At 51.6% G+C, this 22,098-nt stretch overlaps 12 protein-coding genes across 16 annotated transcripts; 7 read left to right on the plus strand and 5 right to left on the minus strand.

Moving 5' to 3' along the window:
• Nucleotides 1–6: 6 nt before the first annotated feature.
• On the minus strand, nucleotides 7–1,828 carry PPTG_01514 (hypothetical protein). The gene has a single exon (XM_008894839.1). The coding sequence runs from the start codon at nucleotides 1,735–1,737 to the stop codon at nucleotides 46–48; it is 1,692 nt and encodes a 563-aa protein (XP_008893087.1). The 5' UTR covers nucleotides 1,738–1,828; the 3' UTR covers nucleotides 7–45.
• A 554-nt stretch (nucleotides 1,829–2,382) lies between these two features.
• PPTG_01515 (hypothetical protein) lies at nucleotides 2,383–4,291 on the plus strand. Its single transcript, XM_008894840.1, has one exon. It carries the CDS (start codon nucleotides 2,464–2,466, stop codon nucleotides 4,171–4,173), a length of 1,710 nt encoding a protein of 569 aa, XP_008893088.1. The 5' UTR covers nucleotides 2,383–2,463; the 3' UTR covers nucleotides 4,174–4,291.
• A 406-nt stretch (nucleotides 4,292–4,697) lies between these two features.
• On the plus strand, nucleotides 4,698–5,957 carry PPTG_01516 (hypothetical protein; the record flags this gene model as incomplete). The annotated part of the gene is made up of 1 exon (XM_008894841.1): nucleotides 4,698–5,957. One exon carries the CDS (start codon nucleotides 4,698–4,700, stop codon nucleotides 5,955–5,957), a length of 1,260 nt encoding a protein of 419 aa, XP_008893089.1.
• Nucleotides 5,958–6,165: 208 nt separating this feature from the next.
• On the plus strand, nucleotides 6,166–7,506 carry PPTG_01517 (hypothetical protein; the record flags this gene model as incomplete). Its single annotated transcript, XM_008894842.1, has 1 exon — nucleotides 6,166–7,506. The coding sequence occupies one exon, from the start codon at nucleotides 6,166–6,168 to the stop codon at nucleotides 7,504–7,506; it is 1,341 nt and encodes a 446-aa protein (XP_008893090.1).
• Nucleotides 7,507–7,584: 78 nt separating this feature from the next.
• On the minus strand, nucleotides 7,585–8,548 carry PPTG_01518 (hypothetical protein). Its single transcript, XM_008894843.1, has one exon. It carries the CDS (start codon nucleotides 8,434–8,436, stop codon nucleotides 7,654–7,656), a length of 783 nt encoding a protein of 260 aa, XP_008893091.1. The 5' UTR covers nucleotides 8,437–8,548; the 3' UTR covers nucleotides 7,585–7,653.
• A 105-nt stretch (nucleotides 8,549–8,653) lies between these two features.
• Nucleotides 8,654–10,676, plus strand: PPTG_01519 (hypothetical protein). The gene is made up of 4 exons (XM_008894844.1): nucleotides 8,654–8,859; nucleotides 8,941–9,187; nucleotides 9,258–10,227; nucleotides 10,306–10,676. Exons 1-4 carry the CDS (start codon nucleotides 8,712–8,714, stop codon nucleotides 10,384–10,386), a joined length of 1,446 nt encoding a protein of 481 aa, XP_008893092.1. The 5' UTR covers nucleotides 8,654–8,711; the 3' UTR covers nucleotides 10,387–10,676.
• Nucleotides 10,588–11,978, minus strand: PPTG_01520 (hypothetical protein). Of its 5 annotated transcripts, none has more exons than XM_008894848.1 (6): nucleotides 11,883–11,978; nucleotides 11,591–11,666; nucleotides 11,419–11,505; nucleotides 11,013–11,342; nucleotides 10,849–10,937; nucleotides 10,620–10,786 (listed from the first exon to the last, which is right to left on the minus strand). In XM_008894848.1, the coding sequence occupies exons 2-6, from the start codon at nucleotides 11,636–11,638 to the stop codon at nucleotides 10,711–10,713; spliced, it is 630 nt and encodes a 209-aa protein (XP_008893096.1). In that variant the 5' UTR covers nucleotides 11,639–11,666; nucleotides 11,883–11,978; the 3' UTR covers nucleotides 10,620–10,710. The 5 variants fall into 5 exon arrangements, with proteins under 5 accessions (XP_008893095.1, XP_008893094.1, XP_008893096.1 ...); XM_008894845.1 differs by having other exon boundaries at nucleotides 11,854–11,978; XM_008894847.1 differs by having other exon boundaries at nucleotides 10,588–10,786; nucleotides 11,591–11,978.
• Nucleotides 11,979–12,093: 115 nt separating this feature from the next.
• PPTG_01521 (hypothetical protein) lies at nucleotides 12,094–14,988 on the plus strand (the record flags this gene model as incomplete). The annotated part of the gene is made up of 9 exons (XM_008894850.1): nucleotides 12,094–12,470; nucleotides 12,542–12,635; nucleotides 12,697–12,837; nucleotides 12,904–13,091; nucleotides 13,167–13,350; nucleotides 13,411–13,740; nucleotides 13,817–14,057; nucleotides 14,137–14,264; nucleotides 14,332–14,988. The coding sequence occupies 9 exons, from the start codon at nucleotides 12,094–12,096 to the stop codon at nucleotides 14,986–14,988; spliced, it is 2,340 nt and encodes a 779-aa protein (XP_008893098.1).
• A 357-nt stretch (nucleotides 14,989–15,345) lies between these two features.
• Nucleotides 15,346–17,609, plus strand: PPTG_01522 (CMGC/MAPK protein kinase; the record flags this gene model as incomplete). The annotated part of the gene is made up of 3 exons (XM_008894851.1): nucleotides 15,346–16,048; nucleotides 16,116–16,939; nucleotides 17,013–17,609. 3 exons carry the CDS (start codon nucleotides 15,346–15,348, stop codon nucleotides 17,607–17,609), a joined length of 2,124 nt encoding a protein of 707 aa, XP_008893099.1.
• Nucleotides 17,610–17,665: 56 nt separating this feature from the next.
• PPTG_01523 (hypothetical protein) lies at nucleotides 17,666–18,571 on the minus strand. The gene has a single exon (XM_008894852.1). It carries the CDS (start codon nucleotides 18,293–18,295, stop codon nucleotides 17,687–17,689), a length of 609 nt encoding a protein of 202 aa, XP_008893100.1. The 5' UTR covers nucleotides 18,296–18,571; the 3' UTR covers nucleotides 17,666–17,686.
• A 171-nt stretch (nucleotides 18,572–18,742) lies between these two features.
• PPTG_21071 (hypothetical protein) lies at nucleotides 18,743–21,046 on the minus strand (the record flags this gene model as incomplete). Its single annotated transcript, XM_008895524.1, has 7 exons — nucleotides 18,743–18,994; nucleotides 19,067–19,507; nucleotides 19,580–19,671; nucleotides 19,752–20,028; nucleotides 20,098–20,197; nucleotides 20,293–20,476; nucleotides 20,593–21,046. 7 exons carry the CDS (start codon nucleotides 21,044–21,046, stop codon nucleotides 18,743–18,745), a joined length of 1,800 nt encoding a protein of 599 aa, XP_008893772.1.
• A 749-nt stretch (nucleotides 21,047–21,795) lies between these two features.
• Nucleotides 21,796–22,072, plus strand: PPTG_21072 (hypothetical protein; the record flags this gene model as incomplete). The annotated part of the gene is made up of 2 exons (XM_008895525.1): nucleotides 21,796–21,801; nucleotides 21,857–22,072. 2 exons carry the CDS (start codon nucleotides 21,796–21,798, stop codon nucleotides 22,070–22,072), a joined length of 222 nt encoding a protein of 73 aa, XP_008893773.1.
• Nucleotides 22,073–22,098: the final 26 nt, after the last annotated feature.

The following is a 22,098-nucleotide window of genomic DNA, read 5'->3' on the forward strand; positions in this document are numbered from 1 at the left end:
TTGTTAGAGTATTGAAAGGCAACATGTAAGTGTATTGCTGTGAGTTTACAACGACTTTGTGTGATGTGACTTCGGTGCGCAGCCTCCCGTGATGGCCCAGCACTTTGTCGCCGGGTTCATGCTCAGTACGTTCACCATTGTCAGCCAAGCCAGCGCGAACATCAAGATCCCCACCATCCACATGCCCATACGTTTGCTAACGCCTCCTTGGCGACGAAGCGCTTGAGTAGCAGCTCTCTGGTTCGGCAGTAGCGGCAAAAACAAGAGCGACACCATCTTCATACCGTAGCAGATCCAGATCGTAATGGTGACATCTCGACGAGTCTCGTACGTGTCGGCTAGAATGTCGTCCTTCCAAACGTGGAAGCGAGCGTTAATAAATTTGGCAGTAGTGCGTCCAAATGGCGAGGAAACGTGGTTGGCAGTCGTCAACAGCCCAAATAACGCGCCTTCCGAGCCTCTTTCAATGAGTTCAACCACAATATAGTTGTTAACTATGAAGCGCACTGCGTGAGGAACGTCTCCGATGACCGGGACGGTCAGCCAGAACCACTGGCTGCGAACTACATTCCACGTGACAAGTATCGTCATCATACCGTCCGTCACAACACCGAATATGACCGTAGCGGCGATAGCAACGTGCCAGTTCCAATGTAGACCACGCTGCGCCATCACCGCCAGAGTGCCAGCATACACAAACGTGCCAACAATGGCCATAATGCTAGCGTTAAACGGTGTGGCGTGGACCCAGTACAGCTTGATGTTACTCGAAGACACGATGTTGAAGCTGTTGAAAACACCGGAGAAGAATTTGTATGCAGCCACTTGGTATACTGCTCGCTTTTGTAAAATCCCCCAGAAGTTCGACATGTATGCGCTGAACTTGGGTGGCTCCACTTGGTCTTCATACACGAGGAACCAGGCAGCAGGTCCAAGCGGGAGACACAGACAACCCAGGATGAACATCATCTCTGGGAATGTGAGCGAGAAGTCGAAAGAACCGCCATATTCGATGCCGTTGAACGCGACTGCTACCACAAGAGCTCCCAGTGCATTGAATCCCATACGAACACTGTGGATCCACGACTGAACGCGCCCACGAACATGCACCGGTTCACGTTGTGCGTATTCGATCACCACAGCGTCGGCAGGTACCTCTACAAGTAAATACCCGAACGACGCCATCATCATTGGGATGACGTATTTGCCCGCAGCGTCGGGGGCGTCCGGGTTGATACTCTGACGCTGAGCCTCCGTCCATTGATCGGGACTGATGGAGTGCATGGTTGGGTCTCCGTAATACGGAGCAGCCTCAGGAAAGCTTGCAATCATGAAAAGCATGCAGCAACATACCAGCCATCCCAACAGCATGTAGGGTCGACGTCGAAAGCCTCCGAGCGGGAAGCAGTCGCTTAGGATGCCAAGGAACATCTTGTACGACCAGGGGAGCTGTACCAGAACCGTGGCAGATACGACGATCGTTCCTTCAGCATTGAGGTATCCCTGTAACACTGGATAAATGACCGCAGGGAGGACGCCATTGACGAATCCAATTCCAGCGTATTGCATCAGTAACGCCAACACCTCCGGAGAAAGCAGTCTAGGGGGTGGTCCATCTCTCAGCACGTCGTCTTCGAGGTCTTTGGGCGTTGTGGGTGCCGATGGAACTGCGCCATAGTTGATCGGGTCGATCTCCTCTTGCAGTACGAGTTGCTGGTGTTCGTCCGAAGCTCCCATGCTGTCACAAGAGAAACGCTAACTGTCGTCGGATAAAATAACTTTGTGAGCACCACGTCCACATCCTCAGCCGCAAGACCGCTAAGAGCTGCTCCTCTTCATGTACCTACCTAAACTGCTCTCTCTAGTTGTACTGCAGCGTGAGTTTCTCTCCGACGGCGAACGGAGCAGTGGGAAATGGTGTCCTGGTGAATCAAGAGCCGTGATCGTACAGCCAGTGGATTAAATTAATCGCTAGCGATTTGCCTGCATTCGCCGTCGGAGCTCATCTCGAAAATGGACAAGTTGTCGACTGCCGAGCTCATCGCCGCCTTTGTCCGACGGTAACGCTGCCGCAACTTGCGGCGCAATGTTCGAGTCCCGCAGCGGTGCTCGAGGCTAGAAGTTACCAGTGGCAAGCAACGTTCATGCCAGCGTGGCACAGTTTTGGTGCTGGACCACCCATTCCAGCCCGAATTTCAGGATCAGCAAACAGCTTTTGTTTGACAAACACATTCAAGTTTGTCCGAAGACGCAGATCGCTGATCACTTTTACCGGCAACCCGGGTCTAGCGTCTTGTAGACGGTACCGCTACAAAGGATATCCTATCCTGCAAGGATGTGACCCACCACCAGGATTCCTCGTGGTTTGCCACAAACCGTTTGCGGCAAACTCTGTCGGAATCGAATCCTAGCTCATTACACAATTGTCCGGCTTCAAGACAACGCTCGCCTGGTCTCAAAAAAATGACGTTGACAGACGACACTGTCAAGGCGGTGCTGGAAGACCGACCCAGTCGGCTATCCGATCTCAAACCCACACAAAGTGAGACCGCATACTCGAATCTGGCATCTCCGGGCAAACCTGGCAACATTGAGCTCGAGAATGGAGCCCTCCGCGAGGGAAAGCCACTCCAGTTACTATCCAAGGAGTGCATCGGACTGCTGGCTCAGTACGCAGGTGTTGGTTTCCTGGCCGGTGTCATTCCTGGTGTCATTTACCCCGTTCTTCAGGGATACCTTAACGCTGAAGGAACCATCGTAGTCTCCGCTACTGTATTGGTACAGATTCCTTGGTGCTACAAGATGTTCTTCGGTGTCATCAGTGACTGCTTCCCTATCATGGGCTACCGTCGTCGTCCATACATGGTCATCGGTTGGGTGTTCTGCGTCACTATTCTCATCATTATGGCGGCGATGTCGATCCCTGACCCGTACTACGGCGATCCCGCGATGCACAGTATTGATGAAGTAGACTGGACTGATGATCAGATTGATAGTATTAACGCAAACGCCCCGAATTCTGCTGGCAAATACGTTGTGCCCATGATGCTCGCATCATTTGGCTATCTATTGTGTGAGGTTGCCGCTGATGCCATGGTTGTCGAGTACGCACAACGTGAGCCTATTGAGCAACGTGGTCGCGTACAGACGGCTGTGTATGCAGTTAAGACGTCGTTCACTGCCGTCGGTGCCGCTGTCATTGCGTTCTTCATGAACGGAGAGGAATACGCCGGTAGCTTTGACTTCTCACTCACATTTCAACAGCTCATGTTGATCTCGGGCATTATCTGCGCTCCTCTGGTGTTCGTCTCATGGTTCTTGCTTCACGAAGACCGCGTCAAAGATAAACCGACATTTGGAGAGTACATGTCATCATTTTGGGGTATGCTTCAGCAGCGCGCTATCTACCAAATCGTGGCGTACAAGTTCTTCTCTGGAGTCTTCAACAGTTTCAACATCGTGTCTTCAAGTAACATTAAGTTGTACTGGGTGCACGCTACGCCGTTCAACAACAGTGTCATGACTATCGTCGGTACCATTTTCTACGCTACGACACTTGCTCTTACGGGCAAATATGGTCTAGACTGGAACTGGCGCTATATCATCATCATTACTATGTGCGGAGCTCTATCGATCGATGCCTTTATGACGATGCTTACGGTCTGGGATGTTGTTCGCAACCAGTGGTTCTGGCTCGGTGTCCCTGTTATTGAGTACCTGCCCGATGGTATCCGCTTTATGATTGCTACCTACGTTGTCGTCGAGCTGGCTGAGGCTGGCCACGAAGGTGCTCTATACGGTCTACTGACCGCTACGACGAACTTGACGACCCCGTTCGGTCGTTCCATGGCTAAGCTTGTCAATGCTCAGTTCCACGTGTGGCTCAAGGATATCCAGGCTGACACGTACGTTGTGCGTCGTGACGTAACCATCACGATTTGGATCTGTTACGGTATGAAGCTGCTGTCGTTGGCGTTCCTGCCTCTGCTTCCTCGTCAGAAGGCAGAGACACAGGAGTTGAAACGCACGGGCGGATCTAGCCGAATTATGGGTATCATCACGGTTGGTTACCTCGCCTTTGCGATCGTCTGGGCAACTTTGGTGAACTTGCTGTCCATGTACGAGACCACAATGTGCTGGAAAATTACCGGTGGATGTGCTCCGTCGTCTTAAGTAAGGCAAAGTCCATCGTAGGCATGATCTAATATATAGTGTGAAAGGCCTATCATGTCAATATCCTACTAGCATCAGTGTGCCCGTAAGAAACGAATGCTAGTGTCGAGATACCAGCAACCGGGAATCCCATCCCCAACCCAAGTTTGGAAGTGAAGTGGGGGAGATGTGTGACGTGTGAGACTTCATGTATACTTCCAGCTTCAACATGGTCAGCCGGAAAGCCATCTAAAATACAAAACAAAGCGATGCGCACTCCGGATACTGAATTTAAATCCAGTACAACGGTATACGTTCCGGTTCGACAAATGGAATGGAGACCGTGGAAGGACGAGAAGTTGAAAAATCTCGCTGCATGCACAAGACGAACGAAAGCGACATTGAGAAGAGGTCTCTCTCTCTCTCTCTCTCTCTCTCTCTCTACATTGCCTTGACCTTCTCTTGCAGCGCCAATTGGCGGTAGAACTCTTTGATTTGCAGCCTTTCGAATCACGAGCACCAGTGGGTTACTTACCGAAACCAACATGAAGTTCCGCTTGCCTCCTGGCACGTTCCCCGAGCTGGATCTGGCCAAGGAAGACATGGACAACATGGAGAACGTGGCCGCGATGATCGTCGATGCAGCAATTGAAGACTTTGAACAACTCCGACTAGACAACAACGGTTTTGCCGACAAGCGGTGGAAGCCTATCAAGCGCAAGGCTGGCGTCGTGCTGTACGAGGACCGGTCAATGCGCGAGAGCATTAAGAGAGAGTCGTCGCTGTCAGAAATGCCTCAGCCATGCGGTATCCACCCACTTATGGCACACGGAACCACGAGGGGTGAGCTGAACGAGCTCATGTTTGGGTTGCTGAACCCAACCCGAGAGGAGATGTTGGCCAAGTCCGCGTGTACTGGAGACTATTTAACAGATTGTGCCGAGCTGGCGTCAATCATTTCACCGACACCGAGTAACCCGTTAAGATCGTTGCAAGTCAAGTGGTCGCTCATTGGCAGGGGACCGATGTTCGTTAGCGTCGTGATTCGCCCACGGGATTTCGTGTATCTGGAGTCGACAGGGATTGCACTTGACAGTCATGGACAACACGTCGGATACAATCTGCGTCATTCCGTTGAAGTGCCGGGTGTACGCGAGCTCCACGAGCATCAAATTGTGCGCGCGAACATCTCGTTCTGTAGACTATTTCGTCAGAAACGTGAAGGTTTCATAGAGGTTTTTATGACGGGATGCGTCGATGCAATGGGCTATCGGTACCCGATATACACGAGCATCATTATGACCCAGATCACTGATGCGCTATTGTCGTTTCAACGACTTCTTCTCAATGCAAGGATGAAGAAGCTGGCGTGGATGTTGAACAATAAGAGGCAGACGAGGGATCCCATTAAAAAGCCCACGAACGAGTGCAGTTCTTGTGGTGGCAACCTGGGAAGTGTGATCTTGTACGGACGAAGGGAATGCAAGATCTGCAGCAACGTAGTGTGTCCGCATTGCCGCGTGCCGCTGAAAGTCGCCTGGAAGCCTCGCGACGACCCAAATATGTTCACGATTGAGAGGAAAACAGCAGCCAAAACGCGGTTTGAGAAGGCGTTGGTGTGTCGTCCTTGTCTCCGGAAAGCGGAGCGGACAGACGCTCTGGACGTGGCCATCGACGAGATCCGACGCGCATCACCTCTGCTGGCAGTTGAGTCCGGTCTCGCGGTAACTTCTGCGTCGTCGCTCTTCTCGCTCATCAACTCGGACCAGTTCGACCGCGACTGCTTCTTCCACTCGTACCAATAGCATCTACTTTATCCATGGAGCTGCCCTCATTAACATACGAGGTTTCTTATCCACGTCGTTTCCAACCCACTTCAATCACGTCGGCATCTCGCTGAGGAATCGACGTGAAGTTGTTCAACCAATCAGCACCCGCCATTCCCGTTTTGAAGCGTCGTAAGATCTCACTTCGGATTTTGCTGTGTAAGGCTCAAGTTAAGTTTTGTCCGAAATGTTTGCTGGTCGTCGCAGTCTCTTGACCATGGGCGCTAGCTCCTCTCGCTCTCTCTCGACTGCCGCAACCAAGCGCGTGGTGGTTGTGGACGGCGTGCGCTTGCCCTTCGCCAAGTCCGGCACTGTCTACAAGGACGTGATCGCCTACGACATGATGCGCGACGCCTTCAAGGGACTTATTAACAAGACAGCCATTGACCCTAAGAGCATCGACTACGTACTGGCCGGTACGGTGATTCAGGAGGTCGGAACGTCCAACATCGCGCGTGAGGCGGCGTTGGGAGCTGGCGTCCCTAAGCACGTGCCGGCACACACGGTCACCCAGGCCTGTATCTCATCCAGCCAGGCCATCTGCACGGGCGCGGAGAAGATCCTCTCGGGTCACGCTGACATCGTGTTGGCTGGAGGCGTCGAGACCTTCTCGGACGTGCCTATCCGCTTCTCGAAGCCCATCCGAGAGAGACTTATTAATGCCCCCAAGGTCATGAAGAAAGGCCCTTTGGCAGCGCTGAAGCTGCTTCAAGGACTGAAGTTCTCAGACCTCGCCCCAGTCGCTCCTGCCATCCAGAACTTCCACACAAGAGAGATCATGGGCTCTTCGAGTGACCGTCTGGCCACCAGATTCGGTGTCACAAGGCAGGAGATGGATCAGTATACTATCGACGCCCACCAGAAGGCCTACAGAGCCCATGTGGAGGGCAAATATAAAGGAGAAATCCTGCCGTACAAGGGCAGCACCGAAGAGAATGGAGTGAACCCCGATTCGACGCTCGAGAAGATCTCGACACTGAAACCTGCTTTCATTAAGCCGCATGGCACCCACACGGCCGCTAACTCGTCCTTCTTGACAGACGGCGCGGCTGCTACGTTGATCATGTCGGAGGAGAAGGCGTTGGATCTTGGATACACGCCCAAATCGGTGCTCAAGGACTGGCTTTTCGTTGGCGTGGATCCGTTCGAGTCTTTGCTGCTGGGCCCCGCTCACGGTATTAAGCGGATTTTGGAGCAGAACAAGTTGAAGTTGAGCGACATCGACTACTTCGAAATCCACGAGGCGTTTGCTGGACAAGTGCTGGCCAATCTGAACGCGTTGGCTGAGCCCAAATACTGCAAGGAGCTGTTCGGAATCGACCAAGCTGTCGGACGTGTGCCGTCGGAGAAGCTGAACACGTGGGGCGGGTCCCTATCGCTCGGACACCCGTTCGGTGCGACGGGTAGCCGATTAGTGAACACAGCTTCAAACAAACTGCAGAAGGAAGGTGGCAAGTACGCTCTTCTGGCGGCCTGCGCAGACAGCGGACTTGCTTATGTCGGCTTGATCGAGAACTACAAGAAGTAGGTTGCCAGCGCAGAAGAAATGCCTGCACGATGTAAACAGCTTCCTGCAGCTTGTACTTTAACGAATAAATACAAGTTGGTGACAATGGAGAGAGTATGCGTTTTGAAGAGATATATGATTGCAAGGTATCTATAGTAATAACGGCAATTAGACGAGCAGCACGGCGTTGATGCAGCCATCGTTCTCGGGCACGTTCGTGATCTGGGCGTACTTGCCCCACACGACTTTACCGGACGTGGTTACCAAGCCGAGTTCGCTCACGTTCACCTCGATGATAGTACCCTTGGTCATAACGCCAAGCTGAGTGTACAGCGGGCTCTGCGGGTTTTTCTTGACACCAAGAATGTCCAGCTGGAAGGTGGTCTTGAGCTCCGGGTGCGTGACATGGGCCTTCTTGAAGCGCATGGCACTGGGGCGGATGAATCGCTCGTACTTTGGAGGCTTGCGCGTGAAGTTCTCGCCGACGAACGTGGCCTTCGTGATCATACGCTTCCACGCCTTGTTGCGGCGCTTGCCCGAGCGCAGCACCTTGAACATCTCGTCATCGGCAATAGGCTTGACCTTGGGGATCGGTACATCCCACTTGCCAGCCTTCTCCTTTCGTTTCTGCTTAACGGTGTTGCTCAGCACCTTAGCGCGCGAGACGCCCTCACGGTCCAGCAGATACGAAGGCACGGCGCCGTCCGGGATCTCGTCGTCGTTAGCGTGCTTGTTCGTACGCTCGTTATGCAGTGCCAGCGTCTTCTTCATCGCGGCCTTCTCCTTGAAGCGCTTCTGGTTGTACAGCTTGGCGCGCAAGCCGTGTACCTTCTGGGCAAACTGTGAGCGGCGGTGTACCTCACGCGCCTCTTTCTTGCGCTTCTTCTCGGCGGCATCCATGCGCACGCCGTGGCGCTTGCGGTGCATCTCCATATGCTCATGCTGGGGCATCTTGGCTGACTGTTCACGCGGCTGCTAAGGTTCTCTAACTACTGTACGTTCTCTTCCTTGCTGCCTCGTGGGTCCGTTCGGAGCTGAACGTCGTGCGCTGCTCGTCGGAATTTGCAAGACTGGTCACGGCCAGTCAAACAGATCGTACTTTAGAGAGGGAATTACAGAATGCGATTTTCTTCGGGCGACATTCAAACGACATTATATCTGAGTCTGATGCGTGTAGCAGTAAGGTGTCATTCCTCGAGCTGCTTGGTGTACGACAACGTCTGACCATGTTGCGCAAGGTGGCACAGCGCGCGGTACAGACCCGAGCGATCTATGGTCGGTTCTTCGCTTCGAGATCCAAGTCGACCTTCGCCATAGCGGACAACAGCGAGCCGTTTAACCCCTTCGAAGTGGAGCCTGGTTGCCTGCAGCCTGGTGCGTGACTAGTCACGAGATCCTTTGGCCCCGGAGACGATATACTAACGTTAATCGATTTGTTTTCATTGGTATAATCAGGTCTGCCAGCCACAGAGTTCCAGGAGCGACGGAAGAAACTATTCGCGTCAATGCCCGACAACTCGGCGCTAATCGCAAACGCGGCCGAAGTTAAGTACATGACGCACGACATCCCGTGGGAGTTCCACCAGAACAGCAACTTCATGTACCTCACAGGACTAGAGGAACCCGACGCCCACGCGGTGCTGCTCAAGAGTCAGAATAAGTGTTCGTTCGTGCTCTTCGTGCGTCCTCGAGATCCGCACAGGTGTGTCATGAACGGCATAAACTAAGGGATTATTATTTACGAGACTGATCACGTTGCTTGTGTGACACAGTGAGCAATGGGACGGTGCCCGTGTTGGTCTGGATGGAGCGAAAGACACGTATCTGGCGGATGATGCCTTCCAGCTGACGGATCTGTCTCCAGCCATGCACAAGCTGCTCTCTAGCGTGGACAAGGTCTTCGTACTAAAGCCTGACGGAGGTAGATACTCGCCGACCTTTGTGGAGGCGACAAAGACGTTCCACAGCAAGTTCTTTGCCGGTGACTTCCTGGTTGAACAGCTTCGTGTGGTCAAGTCGGAGAATGAACTCAACCGCATGCGGTTTGCCGCTGACATCGGTGCACAGGGATTCATTGACATGATGAAAAACACGCGGCCTGGGATGTCAGAACTAGCGTTGGGATCGACTTTTGAGGGATCTATCAAGAAGAATGGTGCGCTGTGGAACGCGTTCCCGAATGTGGTGGGATCGGGAGCGAATGCCGCGGTGGTTCACTATTTGTCGAAGCGAGATTTGCTCCGCGAGAACGACTTGGTGCTAGTTGACTCAGGATGTGAGGTTGGTGGTGGGTATGCTAGCGATATCACGCGCACGTGGCCTGTGGGTGGGAAGCTGTCGTCGGGACAGGAAATGATGTATGAGTTTGTGCTGGATGTCCAGAAGAAATGTCTCGAGCATTTGAGAACCATGATCGAGAACAAGGAGCCTATCACCTTGAACGAGTTGCATGATTATTCTGTGGATATCATGATGAAGCGCATGCTGGAGTTGGGAATCCTGAAGAACAAAAGTGGACCGTTCTCTCGCTCTGCTATTCGCGAGTTCCAGAAGTACAATCCGACACACATTGGCCACTATTTGGGCATGGATACACACGATACGCCACACGTTACGCGCAGTGCGCCGTTGGTTCCAGGCATGGTGGTGACTGTGGAGCCGGGTATTTACTTACCGAAGAACGACTTTGACTTGCCTGAGGAATTCCGTGGCATCGGTATTCGCATTGAAGATGATGTTGTGGTACGTTATTATGGTTGTGAGTCATAATTGCGTTGTTCACGTAATAACATTGCCATTGTGTGTGTGACTATCTTCTAGATTACTGATTCCGGTATTGAGATTACAACAACTAAGGTGCCCAAAGAGCTGGACGCGATGGAGGCATTGCGCTATGAGTAGAGGTCTGATCTTCAGAGCTAATTTGAGAGCTAGACTATTAAACATCGATGAGCCTGGCCCCAAGCTTTTTTTTATCATGACCCCCTCGGCCCGTCGTAAAATCTCGAGACGGGATGATAGCTTTTTTTTGTTGGCTGTTTGTTAGCAGCGAGTAGTTGAGATTCGGCGAGATAGTGGCCAAAAGACTGTTTAAATGAACGACATCGATGCCCATGAGATAGAAAAGGAGAATTGCACATGAATGTAACCAACAGTGTGTGAATATCACACTGACCTCTCGTTGCATTACATTACTTTGTTAATGTTCTAGCCTTTTCATGCCATTCAACAGTCAGGATCCGACTTGCTCCATTCCCGTAATACATTGTAGTAGTGCTCGTTGAAATCCTCATACTTGTGCCTAAAGACGTGAATAAAAGCAGGTAAATGCTATGCCACCGACACGACATCTTGATCACGTACCGGAGTTGGGCGATTGTTGTTGCCCGTTCAATCCGCGACAAACTGTATAGCATATCCACCTTTCCTTTCGGTACAGTTGCTGCATCGACCTTCGAGATATCCACAGCATGAGTCATATACGATGCTAATGTAGCCGGCCACCCAGTTGCAAGATAAAACTATACCTGGTTGCTCTGAGTTGATTCAGCCGAGGAGCTGTCGCGCGCTGTATCTGGTACACCTTCTAGCTGCGCACGGCCGCGCTTGTGAGAGCGAACTCGACTACGTTGACGTTGCTCACTTTCTGGTTCCGGCAGAGCAATGGAAGGTTGAGTTTGTGGTGGACGAACAGAAGCTACTTCATCAACGCGTATTCTCGTCACATTGGACGGTAATGCGCTTGAAGTCTCCGCAGTAGACTTGGCCTTCACGACCACACAGCGCAGTCGCGAGTCATCCTTCTCTAGCGGCGCCAGAATCAAGAGACGCCCGTCCACAAGTATAACCACTCCAGCCTGGTAACCCAGCACCATACGCCATCGCAGGTTAATATCTTCTTCCTCAACAACAAATCTTTTGTAACCATCTTACCCGCTGCCGGTCTTTCAAGTATTTGGCAAACTTCTTGAACGGAACAATGTCTCCATGCGTCGCTGGCACAACAACCGTCTGTGGAGGCTACATACAATAATAAAATCATTGTACCTGTTAAATATCTGCTCACATACATACACCAACAGACGTCACTCTAACGTTGTATTACATGCTGCCTGCAACAAGCAATGAGTTTGTCCAGCTCGGCGTAGTCCATGCGCTTGACCACGTCCACCGCATCGAGTCTACGACGCAGGATATATCCACAGTGTCAGAAACTTCCTATATCTCTTCCAGTATTTCACTAATTAAAGCGTTAGCCGTGTCACTTCACAACTTCACTGCTGAAAATCAACTGTCCCGGTATCACAAGCATCAATTTGCGCGTCTTATTCCGCCTATTTACCTAATTCTCCACTGCTAACAACTTACCGGAGCGCTTCCAACTCATTGAGACTCACCGTTGGATACGGCTGTGACGGCGCTGAGTCCGTAGAGGACACACAATCGAATAGGTACTTGGACGACTTGTACACGGTGAACGCTACCATTGTTGTCAACTATGATGAGGGTACGCCTCGTATGTAACCAAAAACGTACCCTTACCATTTTTTTCAGCCAATCGTATGCTCTCCCGCGATAAAGTACGTCAGTATTGAACTTGGAGGGAAGATGGCACCGGTGCCGCGCATCCAGCGCCTCAGCCCGGACGTGGTGAACCGCATTGCAGCAGGAGAAGTGGTGCACCGACCTGCTAATGCAGTGAAGGAATTGCTGGAGAATTCACTGGACGCAGGGGCTACGCATGTGGCGGTTACAGTGAGCCAAGGAGGTCTGAAGCTTCTGCAGATCCAAGACAACGGACGAGGAATCCAGCGCCAAGACCTGGAGATCGTCTGTGAACGCTTTACCACCAGCAAACTCAAGAGCTTCGAGGATCTGAAGGATATCAAGAGTTTCGGCTTCCGAGGTGAAGCTCTCGCCAGTATCTCGCACGTAGCTCATGTAACCATCACGTCCCGGACGGCAGATCAGCCTTGTGCTTACAAGTAAGACGAGAGGTAATGCGTACAATGTTATAGTTGATATGCTGACCTAATTGGGTGGTGTGTGGGTGTAGAGCTTCGTATCGTGACGGAAAGTTGGTGGCAAAGAGACCCGGCGAGTCCAAGGATCCCAAACCATGTGCTGGAAAGAACGGCACGCAGATTGTGGTGCGTTTGGAGAGAATCTAGTTATTGCGTTTGGGAGTAATTAAAAATGTATACTTGGTAGGTGGAGGATCTGTTTTACAACTTGAGTACGAGGAAGCAGGCGCTGAAAAATGCTTCAGAGCAGTATGGTCGGATCTTAGATGTGGTTCAGAAGTATGCTGTGCACTTTGGTGCGAAAGGAGTGGGGTTTGTATGCAAAAAGGTAAAAGTGTTGCTGTTGCATACGCTCCTTTTACTTTTGTTCTGACAGATCGTGGTTGTTGTCCAGCATCGTGAGTCGTCTTGTGGTGTCAATACGACTCAGAGCTCCTCGCAGCTTGATGCGATTCGCACCATCTATGGCAGCAAGCTTGCAAGCGAGCTGACTCCATTCGAGCACATTAGAGACGCCACGGCTGCAGGATCGATGGACCTGCAGCGACAAGTTCGCGGATACATCAGCAACGCCAACTACCAGTACGTTCTGTCATTGATTCGTCAACTTTGGGATGGTGTGTGTTAACCTGACTGACATTTTGCATTGCGCTGCAGCCTGAAGAAAAGCAATTTCATTCTCTTTATCAACGACCGCCTTGTTGAGTGTCCATCACTCAAGCGGGCCTGCGAGTACGTGTACTCGCTGTATTTGCCTAAGAACACACACCCGTTTATCTATCTGAGCATGGACCTCCCACCTCGCAACATTGATGTTAACGTCCACCCGACAAAACGAGAGGTACGTACGTCATCTACTCACGAGATTTAGCGATCATTTTATTAACCATATTTTACTTAGGTACACTTCCTACATGAGGAAGATATCGTCGACTCGATCAGCCAAGCAATCGAGAAGCGGCTGAAAGGTAGCAATGAAAGTCGAAGCTTCTCAGTCCAGCCGATCACCGCAATGTTGGGAGCATCCAATGGTGACGCATCGGCAAAGCAGCGCAGACGTGAAAGTGTCATGGAAGAGGAAAAGGAGCAAGAAGAAGCAGAATCAAGTGATGAGGACATGAACAAGCGAGAGAGTGAGAGTGAAGATGAAGCCGACCGATCCGCCGACTCGATCGAGATTGATCTAAGCCAAAAACCGACTCCCCCGTCTAAAAAGTACCAGCCGGCACTGGTATGTTCTTGTTGCAATCATCATCCAGTCTGATCTTGAGTTCGCTGTTCATTGCTCTACTAATGTAATGCAACAGGCACCACAGCGTTTAGTACGAACAGACCATCGCTCGAACACGATAGACAAGTTCTTTTTCCTCGAGTCTCAAAGAACACAGTTATCTCAACTGTCACAACCAAGTTCTCAAGATACTGCAGAAGAGGATACTATTCCAGATAGATCATCAAAGCAACTTGACTCAGTGGAAAGCGATTTCAGTGCGGCGACGTCAAACGTTCCTCGTAAGAGAAAACTGTCGATGCTTCAATCCAGTCAAGGTGCGAACTTGCCAATTGCAGCGTGTGCATTTGAATTTCTAACTAACGTAACGTTTTCACTTTGTATTATAACATATAGAGCCTGAACCAGAAGACGAAGATGACCGCCGCGGAAGCCTGGAAGCTACTCAGAGTCCGCAGATGCTATCGAGTGTGCAGAACTTGCTGAGCTTGATGCGACAGAAGAAGAACAAGGCGCTGGCACGGGTGAGAATGACCAAGCTGTTTACGTTCCTACCTTAGCATTAGTTCTTACTTCTTTCTTACGTGCCAGCTTTTCCGCGAGCACAGCTTCGTGGGTGTCGTTGACAAGCAGTTTTCATTGGTGCAGTACCGCACGAAACTGTACGTTGCTCGACACGACGAAATCGCCTTTCACGTGTTCTACCAGCAGGTCCTGCTGCAGTTCGGTGAGACGCGGCCAATTACGCTCCAGACCCCGTTTCCGATTTACGATCTGGTGCTAGAGGCGCTCAAGAATCCCCGAAATGGCTACGACGAAGAGGACGGCCCCAGAGAGCAACTCGCAGATGAGATCAAGACTCTACTAATCGCCAACGGCCCCATGTTGTTTGAGTATTTTTCGCTCGATATCAACTCGCAGGGCATGTTACGAACCGTGCCACAGCTGCTACCAGACCACGAACCATCGATCCATTCACTACCAGAGTTCGTCTTCCAGCTCGCCACCGAAGTTAATTGGGAGGAAGAGGAGCCGTGCTTCGAGAGTGTTGCCCATGTTCTTGCTCGCTGGTACGGTGAGATGCGGTACCCAGGCAACCCCGAGCGCGAAGCCTTGGTGTTGGAGCATGTCCTGTTCCCTGCAAGCAAAGCTGCAACGTTCTGTCCGCCCAATGAACTCAACGATACTCAACTCATCACACCCGTAGCCTGCCTCACCAACCTCTACAAGATCTTCGAGCGCTGTTGACTCAAGTTGCCCAGCCCATGCGCAACCCAGAAATGTATGCAGCGCGAAAGATACTATATTGACTTGATGTAATGCCAGCCACAACAAGTGCCCGATGGTGGAGTGTCCCTAGCATTTTACACGTCAAGTCTCAAGTGGCTCCATTCCCTTGTGCAAGTACAGTTCCGTTCGTGTCACCAGCTGGACAGGATAATAATTAAACCGACGTAATCATTTCCATACATTAAATTTGCTTAAATTAAGTCGAGGTCTCTCCCAAAGAAACTCAACTCGACGAAATACCAGCGAGACGGCGCTTGGCGCGTCACCAGGTGCTTCCCCCTTGCGCTCCCTCACTCCCCTTTGGCTACGAGAGCGATGAACGGCAACAAGACGCACTCGGTGCACTTCGACCCGTCGGTGCGCGCAGACCCGGACAGTGGGCGCTCCACGGCGTCGACGACCGCTTCTTTCTCCGCGATCCCTAACAATAATGCGGCCGCCCCAGTCTCCGCCGCTCCCCCCGCTAAGCGCAATAGTGTCGTACGTAAGATCATGCTACAAACAATCGGCGAGCAGTTCGAGGACACGACGTTACCCGCCGTGCAGAGCTTCGTGGCCAGTGTGGAGAGCTACTGTGCCAGTACCGAGAGCTTGGCCAGTCTAGGTAAGTCACTGTACACGTCACCCGCCTTGGTGTTCGTAGTGGATGAGGTTATGCGCGTCATTCTATGGAATGACTGTGCTGTCAAGCTCTGCGGCTATTCGAGAGAGGAGATGGCAGGGCGTAACCTGCTCAAGGAGCTGCCGTACCTCGTACCCCCTGCTACAGCTAAAGTGCTAGGTGATGCATTGGCTCATTGTGTCAGAGGATCACCCGTGGCTAGTGTGATGCTGGAACTCATTGCCAGAGATCAGACCAAGGTTACGTTGCTCGGATCATGTACCCCACTGGTGGGTAACCCAGTGGGAGCGGGTATGCTCGTGGTGGCGCAAGACCTGACCCACTTGCCATTCGCTATGGTGGACAAGAAAGCGCTAGCCGAGACACCAGCAGTGCTCGATCAGACACAAGGAACTCGTACGTCTGCTGTGTTGGTAGATAAATGATTATTTTTATTTATCATTTTTTTTTTAATGATTTATAGCATCAGAGACGCAAGAGGTTGCTGCGATGAACGCAGTGCCTCCTGCACAGGTCGCAGTGCATAATGCAGCTCCGGTTCCAGCTCCAGTTCCTGCTGCAGTGACGTCGAACGCGTCGACGATCCCTGGATGGAGCGAGATTGCGCCGCATTACTCGATTGAGTGTGTCCTAGGGCAGGGAAGTTATGGCCAAGTGGTGCGTTGCAAGCACCTGCCGACGGGAGAGATTGTGGCAATTAAGAAGATTCAGAACGTGTTCTCAGACCCGATTGACGCCAAGCGGATCCTCCGTGAACTGTGCATCCTGCGCCAACTGCGACATCCAAACATTGTGCAGATTCGTGAGATTATCGCGCCGCTCGACATGGACCACTTTCAAGACCTATTCGTCGTGTTCGAGTACTTGCCGTCCGATCTGGAGAAGCTGCTCCATTCGCCACAATTCCTCACGGCCGAGCACTTGCGGTGGTTACTGTTGGATCTACTAAAGGCACTGAAGTACATGCACTCAGCGGAGATCGTGCATCGCGACTTGAAGCCAGCCAATGTTTTATTGAACCTGTCACCTGTAGCAATCAAGATCTGCGACTTTGGATTGGCGCGTGGACTTTCGTCGTCAGCGTCCACTACAGGACGTAAGCGTAAGAGGTTGGGCGATGGCTCTACCCCAGATGAGAGCACATTACAAGGTGTGGGGGTACACCCACGTACACCTGCTCGTCGAATCCAGCGCCAATTGACAGAGCACGTGGTTACACGCTGGTATCGTGCACCCGAGATTATTTTCCGTGATCACGACTACTCTGCTGCTATCGACGTGTGGTCGGTATGTTATCCCAGTGCTTTTATGAGGACTATTTTATGGCACTAATTTATGGCTGTTTTGTATGTGATTCTAGGTCGGATGTATCTTTGCTGAGCTACTGAGTATGCAGAAGAGCAGCGTGCCGTCACACTACCAGCGCGAGCCACTATTCCCCGGCGTCTCATGTTTTCCTCTGAGTCCTGGGGCTGGTCAGGTAGCGCTGCCGCAAGATAGCCGGGACCAGTTGAACACGATCCTGGACGTTCTCGGTACGATGGAGGAGGAAGATATCGCAGAAATTGCAGACCCAGACGTGCAGTTCTACTTGCGCAGCTTGCCACCGCGACCAAAGCGCAATCTGCAGGAAATGTACCCAGGAGCTGAACCCGAGGCGATTGATCTACTCACATGGATGCTCAAGATGAACCCGCGTAAGCGCGCAACGCTAGATGAGGCGCTGTCACACAAGTACTTGGCCAGTATTCGATCGCTGGAGGAAGAAATTGTGGCCCCAGGAACGATCCAGCTCGAGTTCGACGAGAAGAAGATGAATGTGACGGAGATCCGCCAGCGAATGGTGACCGAGATCCGATTCTACCACCCCAATGCCGGCATCAGCGCAGTAACGAAAGCTTCTACAAGAGGAGCACAGCCAAACGGAGTCGTTAGTAAGAAGGCGAAGCAAGGCTGAGAAACACTAGCAAGTACTTGAGACATACTAAAAAAAGAAAAGAAAAGTCTACTACGTCTGAGTGTCAGGGTTCTACTTTATGACGTTATTTCAATACCGTCGAATCGATATCTGTTAAACCACTGGATGAGTGGGCTGTAAAGTTTTAATGTATGCGGATCGCCCGCCAATCTCTCGACCACCCGCATTGCAATGACTTCTTCCGCATTCCATTGCTTGAATAAGTCCGTCATCTTTCTCCGATCTTGAAGCGCGGCGTTCAACGTCTTCGGGTCCACCAAGGCGTCCACCTGAGCTGCAATTCGGGCACCCTCCCGATATCCGTTATACGGCAGTACAAGGTATTTGTACTTAGCGAAAGTTAGTGCATCCGCCGACAGCCTGCTGATAACTTGTTCGGAGATTGCAGCATCTGCACTCCATCGCCTGAACAAAGCCTTCATTGTTGTGATATCTTTCATCGCTGCATCTAGCGTCGCTGGGTCCACTAACTCGTCAATTTTCGAGGCAACAGCGCCCCGTGTTCTTTCTTCGTCGCCTGCCACCTCGTCGTCTCTGAGAAGTCTACCCTCTGTCTCGATTGACCGAAAGAAGTTAGCTCGTCCTTGGGGTGCTTTCGTTGAGCTAGTATCGCATCTGCCGACAAGGATAGCTAAAGCCACTAGGAACACGTAGCCCACGCGCATTTTGTTGGTTGGCCTTGGCAGTTGGAAGTCGGTTCTGCGGGGAGCTGTAGACTGTACCTATGGCCTTGGTGTTTTTAAAGCAAATCTCAAGGTGTATCTTTCGTACACACTGAGCATGTCGGTGATCGATTACGCTACAATACGAAAGCCACCGTGCCTACGACGACTGCGCATTTGAAGCATTAATCACCAAGAGAAATGCATATGCAACAGAGGCTACAAGAACACTCCGGGGGATGAATAGATCAACCCCAGAGAGAGAGAGAGAGAGAGAGAGAGAGAGAGAGAGAGAGAGAGAGAAACGATTTTAGCGAGTGGGGATCGATCTGCACTCCTTGAGGACAGCTCCTTGATTCGTAACAAAATAATACTACTGCAATATCCAAGACAGCCGCGCTAGCTACCTCTTGGGTGGAGCATTTCTCGTGTCCACAATTTTTTTTGTGCCTACGAGCGTTTGAACGGCTGCATTCGTCCTCGCCCTTGCACCTCGCTCTTCAGCAGTTCCAGCATGTTGATGGCGGCGTTCACGTCTCGGTCCCAGTACATCGCCTGGCAGATCTTGTTCTCACAGAGAAGCACGACGTGGCAGTGGCGTGACTGGATCTCAGTCTGGAACCAATCACGTGGAAGGACTTTGCCCTTGACCTTCTTTCTCTTGGGGTTGTCGACGCTTTTGGGGAAGACTGGAGTAGGGCACTGGACGCTCGAAAGCGACTGGTGGCACTGCTAGCAGAGCTTGCTCGTCCTGAACTCGTCCATGGAAACCACCGTCGCGCGCTTCTGCAGTGCCTCTTTCAACCCCTTGACCGGGATCGGAGCGTGGCCCTTGATTCCATCTCTCCGGCTCCAATCACCGTAGGCTACACATGTGAGCCTACTCACAGTCGGTACGATCCGCCTAGCAAGCGTATCCACTGCAACCCGAGCCATACGCTTCTGGAAGAAGCGCCACTTCAGGTACGGTCGATCTTTGCAAAACTGTAGGAGGTACGCCGCGTGTTGCCAAAAGTACTCGAGTGGCTCCAGGTACTGTTCGTAGCTCGCTGTCTTGAATGAAGGCATACCGTCGATCACCTTATTGTACTCGGGAAACTTCATCTTTTGGCTCTCGTTCCAAGCGCGGAAGCGGTTGAACCCGGCAAGATGCCTGTACTCGCGAGTGGTGACGCTGACGATCTCTCTGCCCGGACGCTGCCCTAGGCGTAAAGCCTGTGGTCGACGAATCCACATGGGGAAGTTGCGCTTGCGTTTCTTCTACTTCTGTCGTCTTGGACGACGGACCCTTCTCTGCTTACGTCGACGAGGAGCCTGAGGTCGAAGGTGTTGTCGAGCTGCTGTACACACCGACCGCATGCCGGGATCGAGGCCGATGACTACGCCAGGCAGATAGCCAGCTGGAACGAGAGGATCGTCTTCTCCACGCTCCGGATCATCTTGCTTCGGTCGGTAGTACAGGATTGACGATTGTATCCATCGGTATTAATCTCGTTGGCAAAGCGATGGCTGGCGTGGTTGTACTTCGCTTCGACTGTCATCTGCCGGAATTCTGGCTTCGTCACAGACTCATCCGCTACAGTCTCGAAGTGATCAATCGCAAATGCTCGTCGCATGACAGTCCATCGGATAGCGCCAAAGGATGATCTAGAAATCTTCACTTGAGGCATGTTCCAGTCTTCCATTAGATTTCCTTCTCCACATTTGCAGATGCGAGACACGAATCCTGCCAACGTCTTTCCATTGATCACGATGTGAGCAGTTCTGAAAGCCCTAGACACCGGAAACAACGAGAACGCTCTCACCCCTTTCTCGTTTAGAACGGCCTCCATACGAGCTTCCACGACGCTCTGGAACTCCCATTCCGGCCGAATGTAGAACGCCAGGCCATTGTTCTTGATATTACTGGGCCAAGGAATCCACTACTCCCTCCACGCCTCCCCATCCGGGGTAAGCACGTCTCGCATTTGCAGCGCTTCGAGACAGTCAGTCTCCTCTACGTTGTAGCAAGCATACATGATCTGCCTGACGAGCTTTTGCTTGCCTTCTCTTCGACTGGGCTCAGGCCGTCTCCCGTCTTCCCGAACTTGATCAGTACGTACGCCCTCCACCGCTTCCGAAACTGTTCTCGAATCATCACGTCAACGTTGACCACTAGTTGCTCTCGCAAAGCCTGTTTCAACTCTGAGAAACCAGTCATATTTGCGACTTCGCGCAATCCTGCCTGACTTCGACCAACACGATAGATCTGAATGCTGTCCCAGAGAGAACGATTTTTGTGGCGATCATGTGCGACATACGTGTGGAGGCCACACCCGTGCAGCAATGGTCGAAAAACGTTTTGCCATAGTCTGGCAATGGAAGATCGTGCTCGAGGCAGCGCAGTGTGTGGAGGTTGACCAGGTGCCACGTCTCCATCTGGATCTGCTTCATGGCTAGCGTAGTGCACTTGATCTCTTTCACAAGACGGTTGTCTGCGCAAATCCTGTTCACCCGACAGACAACAGATCGAAGCACTTTGCTTTTCTTGTTCTCCTTCTTGCGAAGAGTACCAGCCGTCTTCGTTCTCGTTGCCTTCGGTACTACTTCTTTCATCTCTTTGTCACTGTCCGTCCCCTTCATTTCCTCGTCCCCGTCTGGGTCCTGCGTCTCGGCTACGATCTCGATGGGAGGGAGCCACTTGTCGGGGTCCTGAGTCTCCTCGACGACGTCCCAGTCGCCCGGGTAGTCGTCTCTCTTGCGCTTGCGACTCATGGTTGAAATGAGGAAGTGAGTAAAGAGATGAGATTGCAGCAACCATCTTTTTGAGCAAACGTGTGTATGGCCAAGTGCAACAACTGCGCTCAGCCATATCATATATCTGGCCATGTCTCGCTGGAAGGAGTCTACCGGTATCATTTTTGCGGTATTCGTAGTATTCACAGGCAGTTCATTTACATGTACAGCATTCACCGCTTAAACTGCTGGTACTCATCCGACTTTCCTACCCTTGGTCCAGTACGTGTATACCGACCAAGTGAACATATCGAGCGATAACATGGAACTGTTTGTCGCTGCTGATCGGGCAAAACTTTCGTATCAGATATAACAAAATAATACTGGGAATACCGTTAGGTATGGCAGCCCTCAAGGAATTAATTCCTCGGTACTGCGTAACTCGCTCGATGTTATCTCGCTCAACATTCAGCCGACCTCAGAATGTTCTCTTAGCGGCAGCTAAGAGCCAGCACCATCGGTTTAAAACCGAAAATTAAGTATACAGACAAATATAGCTGCATCTCAGTAAGGATACTTAGGGAGTTTTAAACGGACTTTCACAAACTATCGGGTACTTATTGAAGTTTCAATCATTCTCAGAAAGTTTCGTATACTTAAGAATGCTTTAATCATTTATCGAAGCTTGTAAATCGCTTGCATTCGAGAAGGCGCCAGCTCGAACGAGATAATGCTTCGTCGCTAAGGGCGCCGCAGGACCGGTGAATATATGTCAATGCGGACCATCTATGCCGGTAGGACCCCGCTGATCAGCAAGCTCTCTTAGGAGCCACGCAGAATCGCCACTAGAAGACGTTCTCTATCGTCTGCCACGTTAAGAACGCAGTGATGGAGCCCAATGTGGTGCTGACCGGTTCAGACGACAGTCATCTTGAGGCCTTAAAGGAGATGACAGCCTTGCTGGAGAGGTGTCAGAAGTTGCTGAACGAGTGCCTTGATAACAAGAAGAAGCCCTTGCCTCACTTTTACTTCGTGTCAAACTTGGCGCTGCTGGGGTCCTGCTGAACGGCAACAACCCCAAGAAGATCGTG

This window comes from Phytophthora parasitica, assembly GCF_000247585.1.
Source record: "Phytophthora parasitica INRA-310 unplaced genomic scaffold supercont2.3, whole genome shotgun sequence".
Classification (NCBI taxonomy): domain Eukaryota; phylum Oomycota; class Peronosporomycetes; order Peronosporales; family Peronosporaceae; genus Phytophthora; species Phytophthora nicotianae.

Coding starts and splice junctions, on each gene's coding strand:
- PPTG_01514 (XM_008894839.1), bottom strand. CDS start 1,737: ATGGGAGCTTCGGACGAACACCAGCAACTCGTACTGCAAGAGGAGATC.
- PPTG_01520 (XM_008894845.1), bottom strand. CDS start 11,972: ATGGTAGCGTTCACCGTGTACAAGTCGTCCAAGTACCTATTCGATTGT. Junction 11,343..11,418: donor ACTTGAAAGACCGGCAGCGG/GTAAGATGGTTA, acceptor CTGGGTTACCAG/GCTGGAGTGGTTATACTTGT. Junction 10,787..10,848: donor ACAACAATCGCCCAACTCCG/GTACGTGATCAA, acceptor TCACGTCTTTAG/GCACAAGTATGAGGATTTCA.
- PPTG_01515 (XM_008894840.1), top strand. CDS start 2,464: ATGACGTTGACAGACGACACTGTCAAGGCGGTGCTGGAAGACCGACCC.
- PPTG_01518 (XM_008894843.1), bottom strand. CDS start 8,436: ATGCCCCAGCATGAGCATATGGAGATGCACCGCAAGCGCCACGGCGTG.
- PPTG_01519 (XM_008894844.1), top strand. CDS start 8,712: ATGTTGCGCAAGGTGGCACAGCGCGCGGTACAGACCCGAGCGATCTAT. Junction 9,188..9,257: donor CGTCCTCGAGATCCGCACAG/GTGTGTCATGAA, acceptor TGTGTGACACAG/TGAGCAATGGGACGGTGCCC. Junction 10,228..10,305: donor GCATTGAAGATGATGTTGTG/GTACGTTATTAT, acceptor ACTATCTTCTAG/ATTACTGATTCCGGTATTGA.
- PPTG_01523 (XM_008894852.1), bottom strand. CDS start 18,295: ATGCGCGTGGGCTACGTGTTCCTAGTGGCTTTAGCTATCCTTGTCGGC.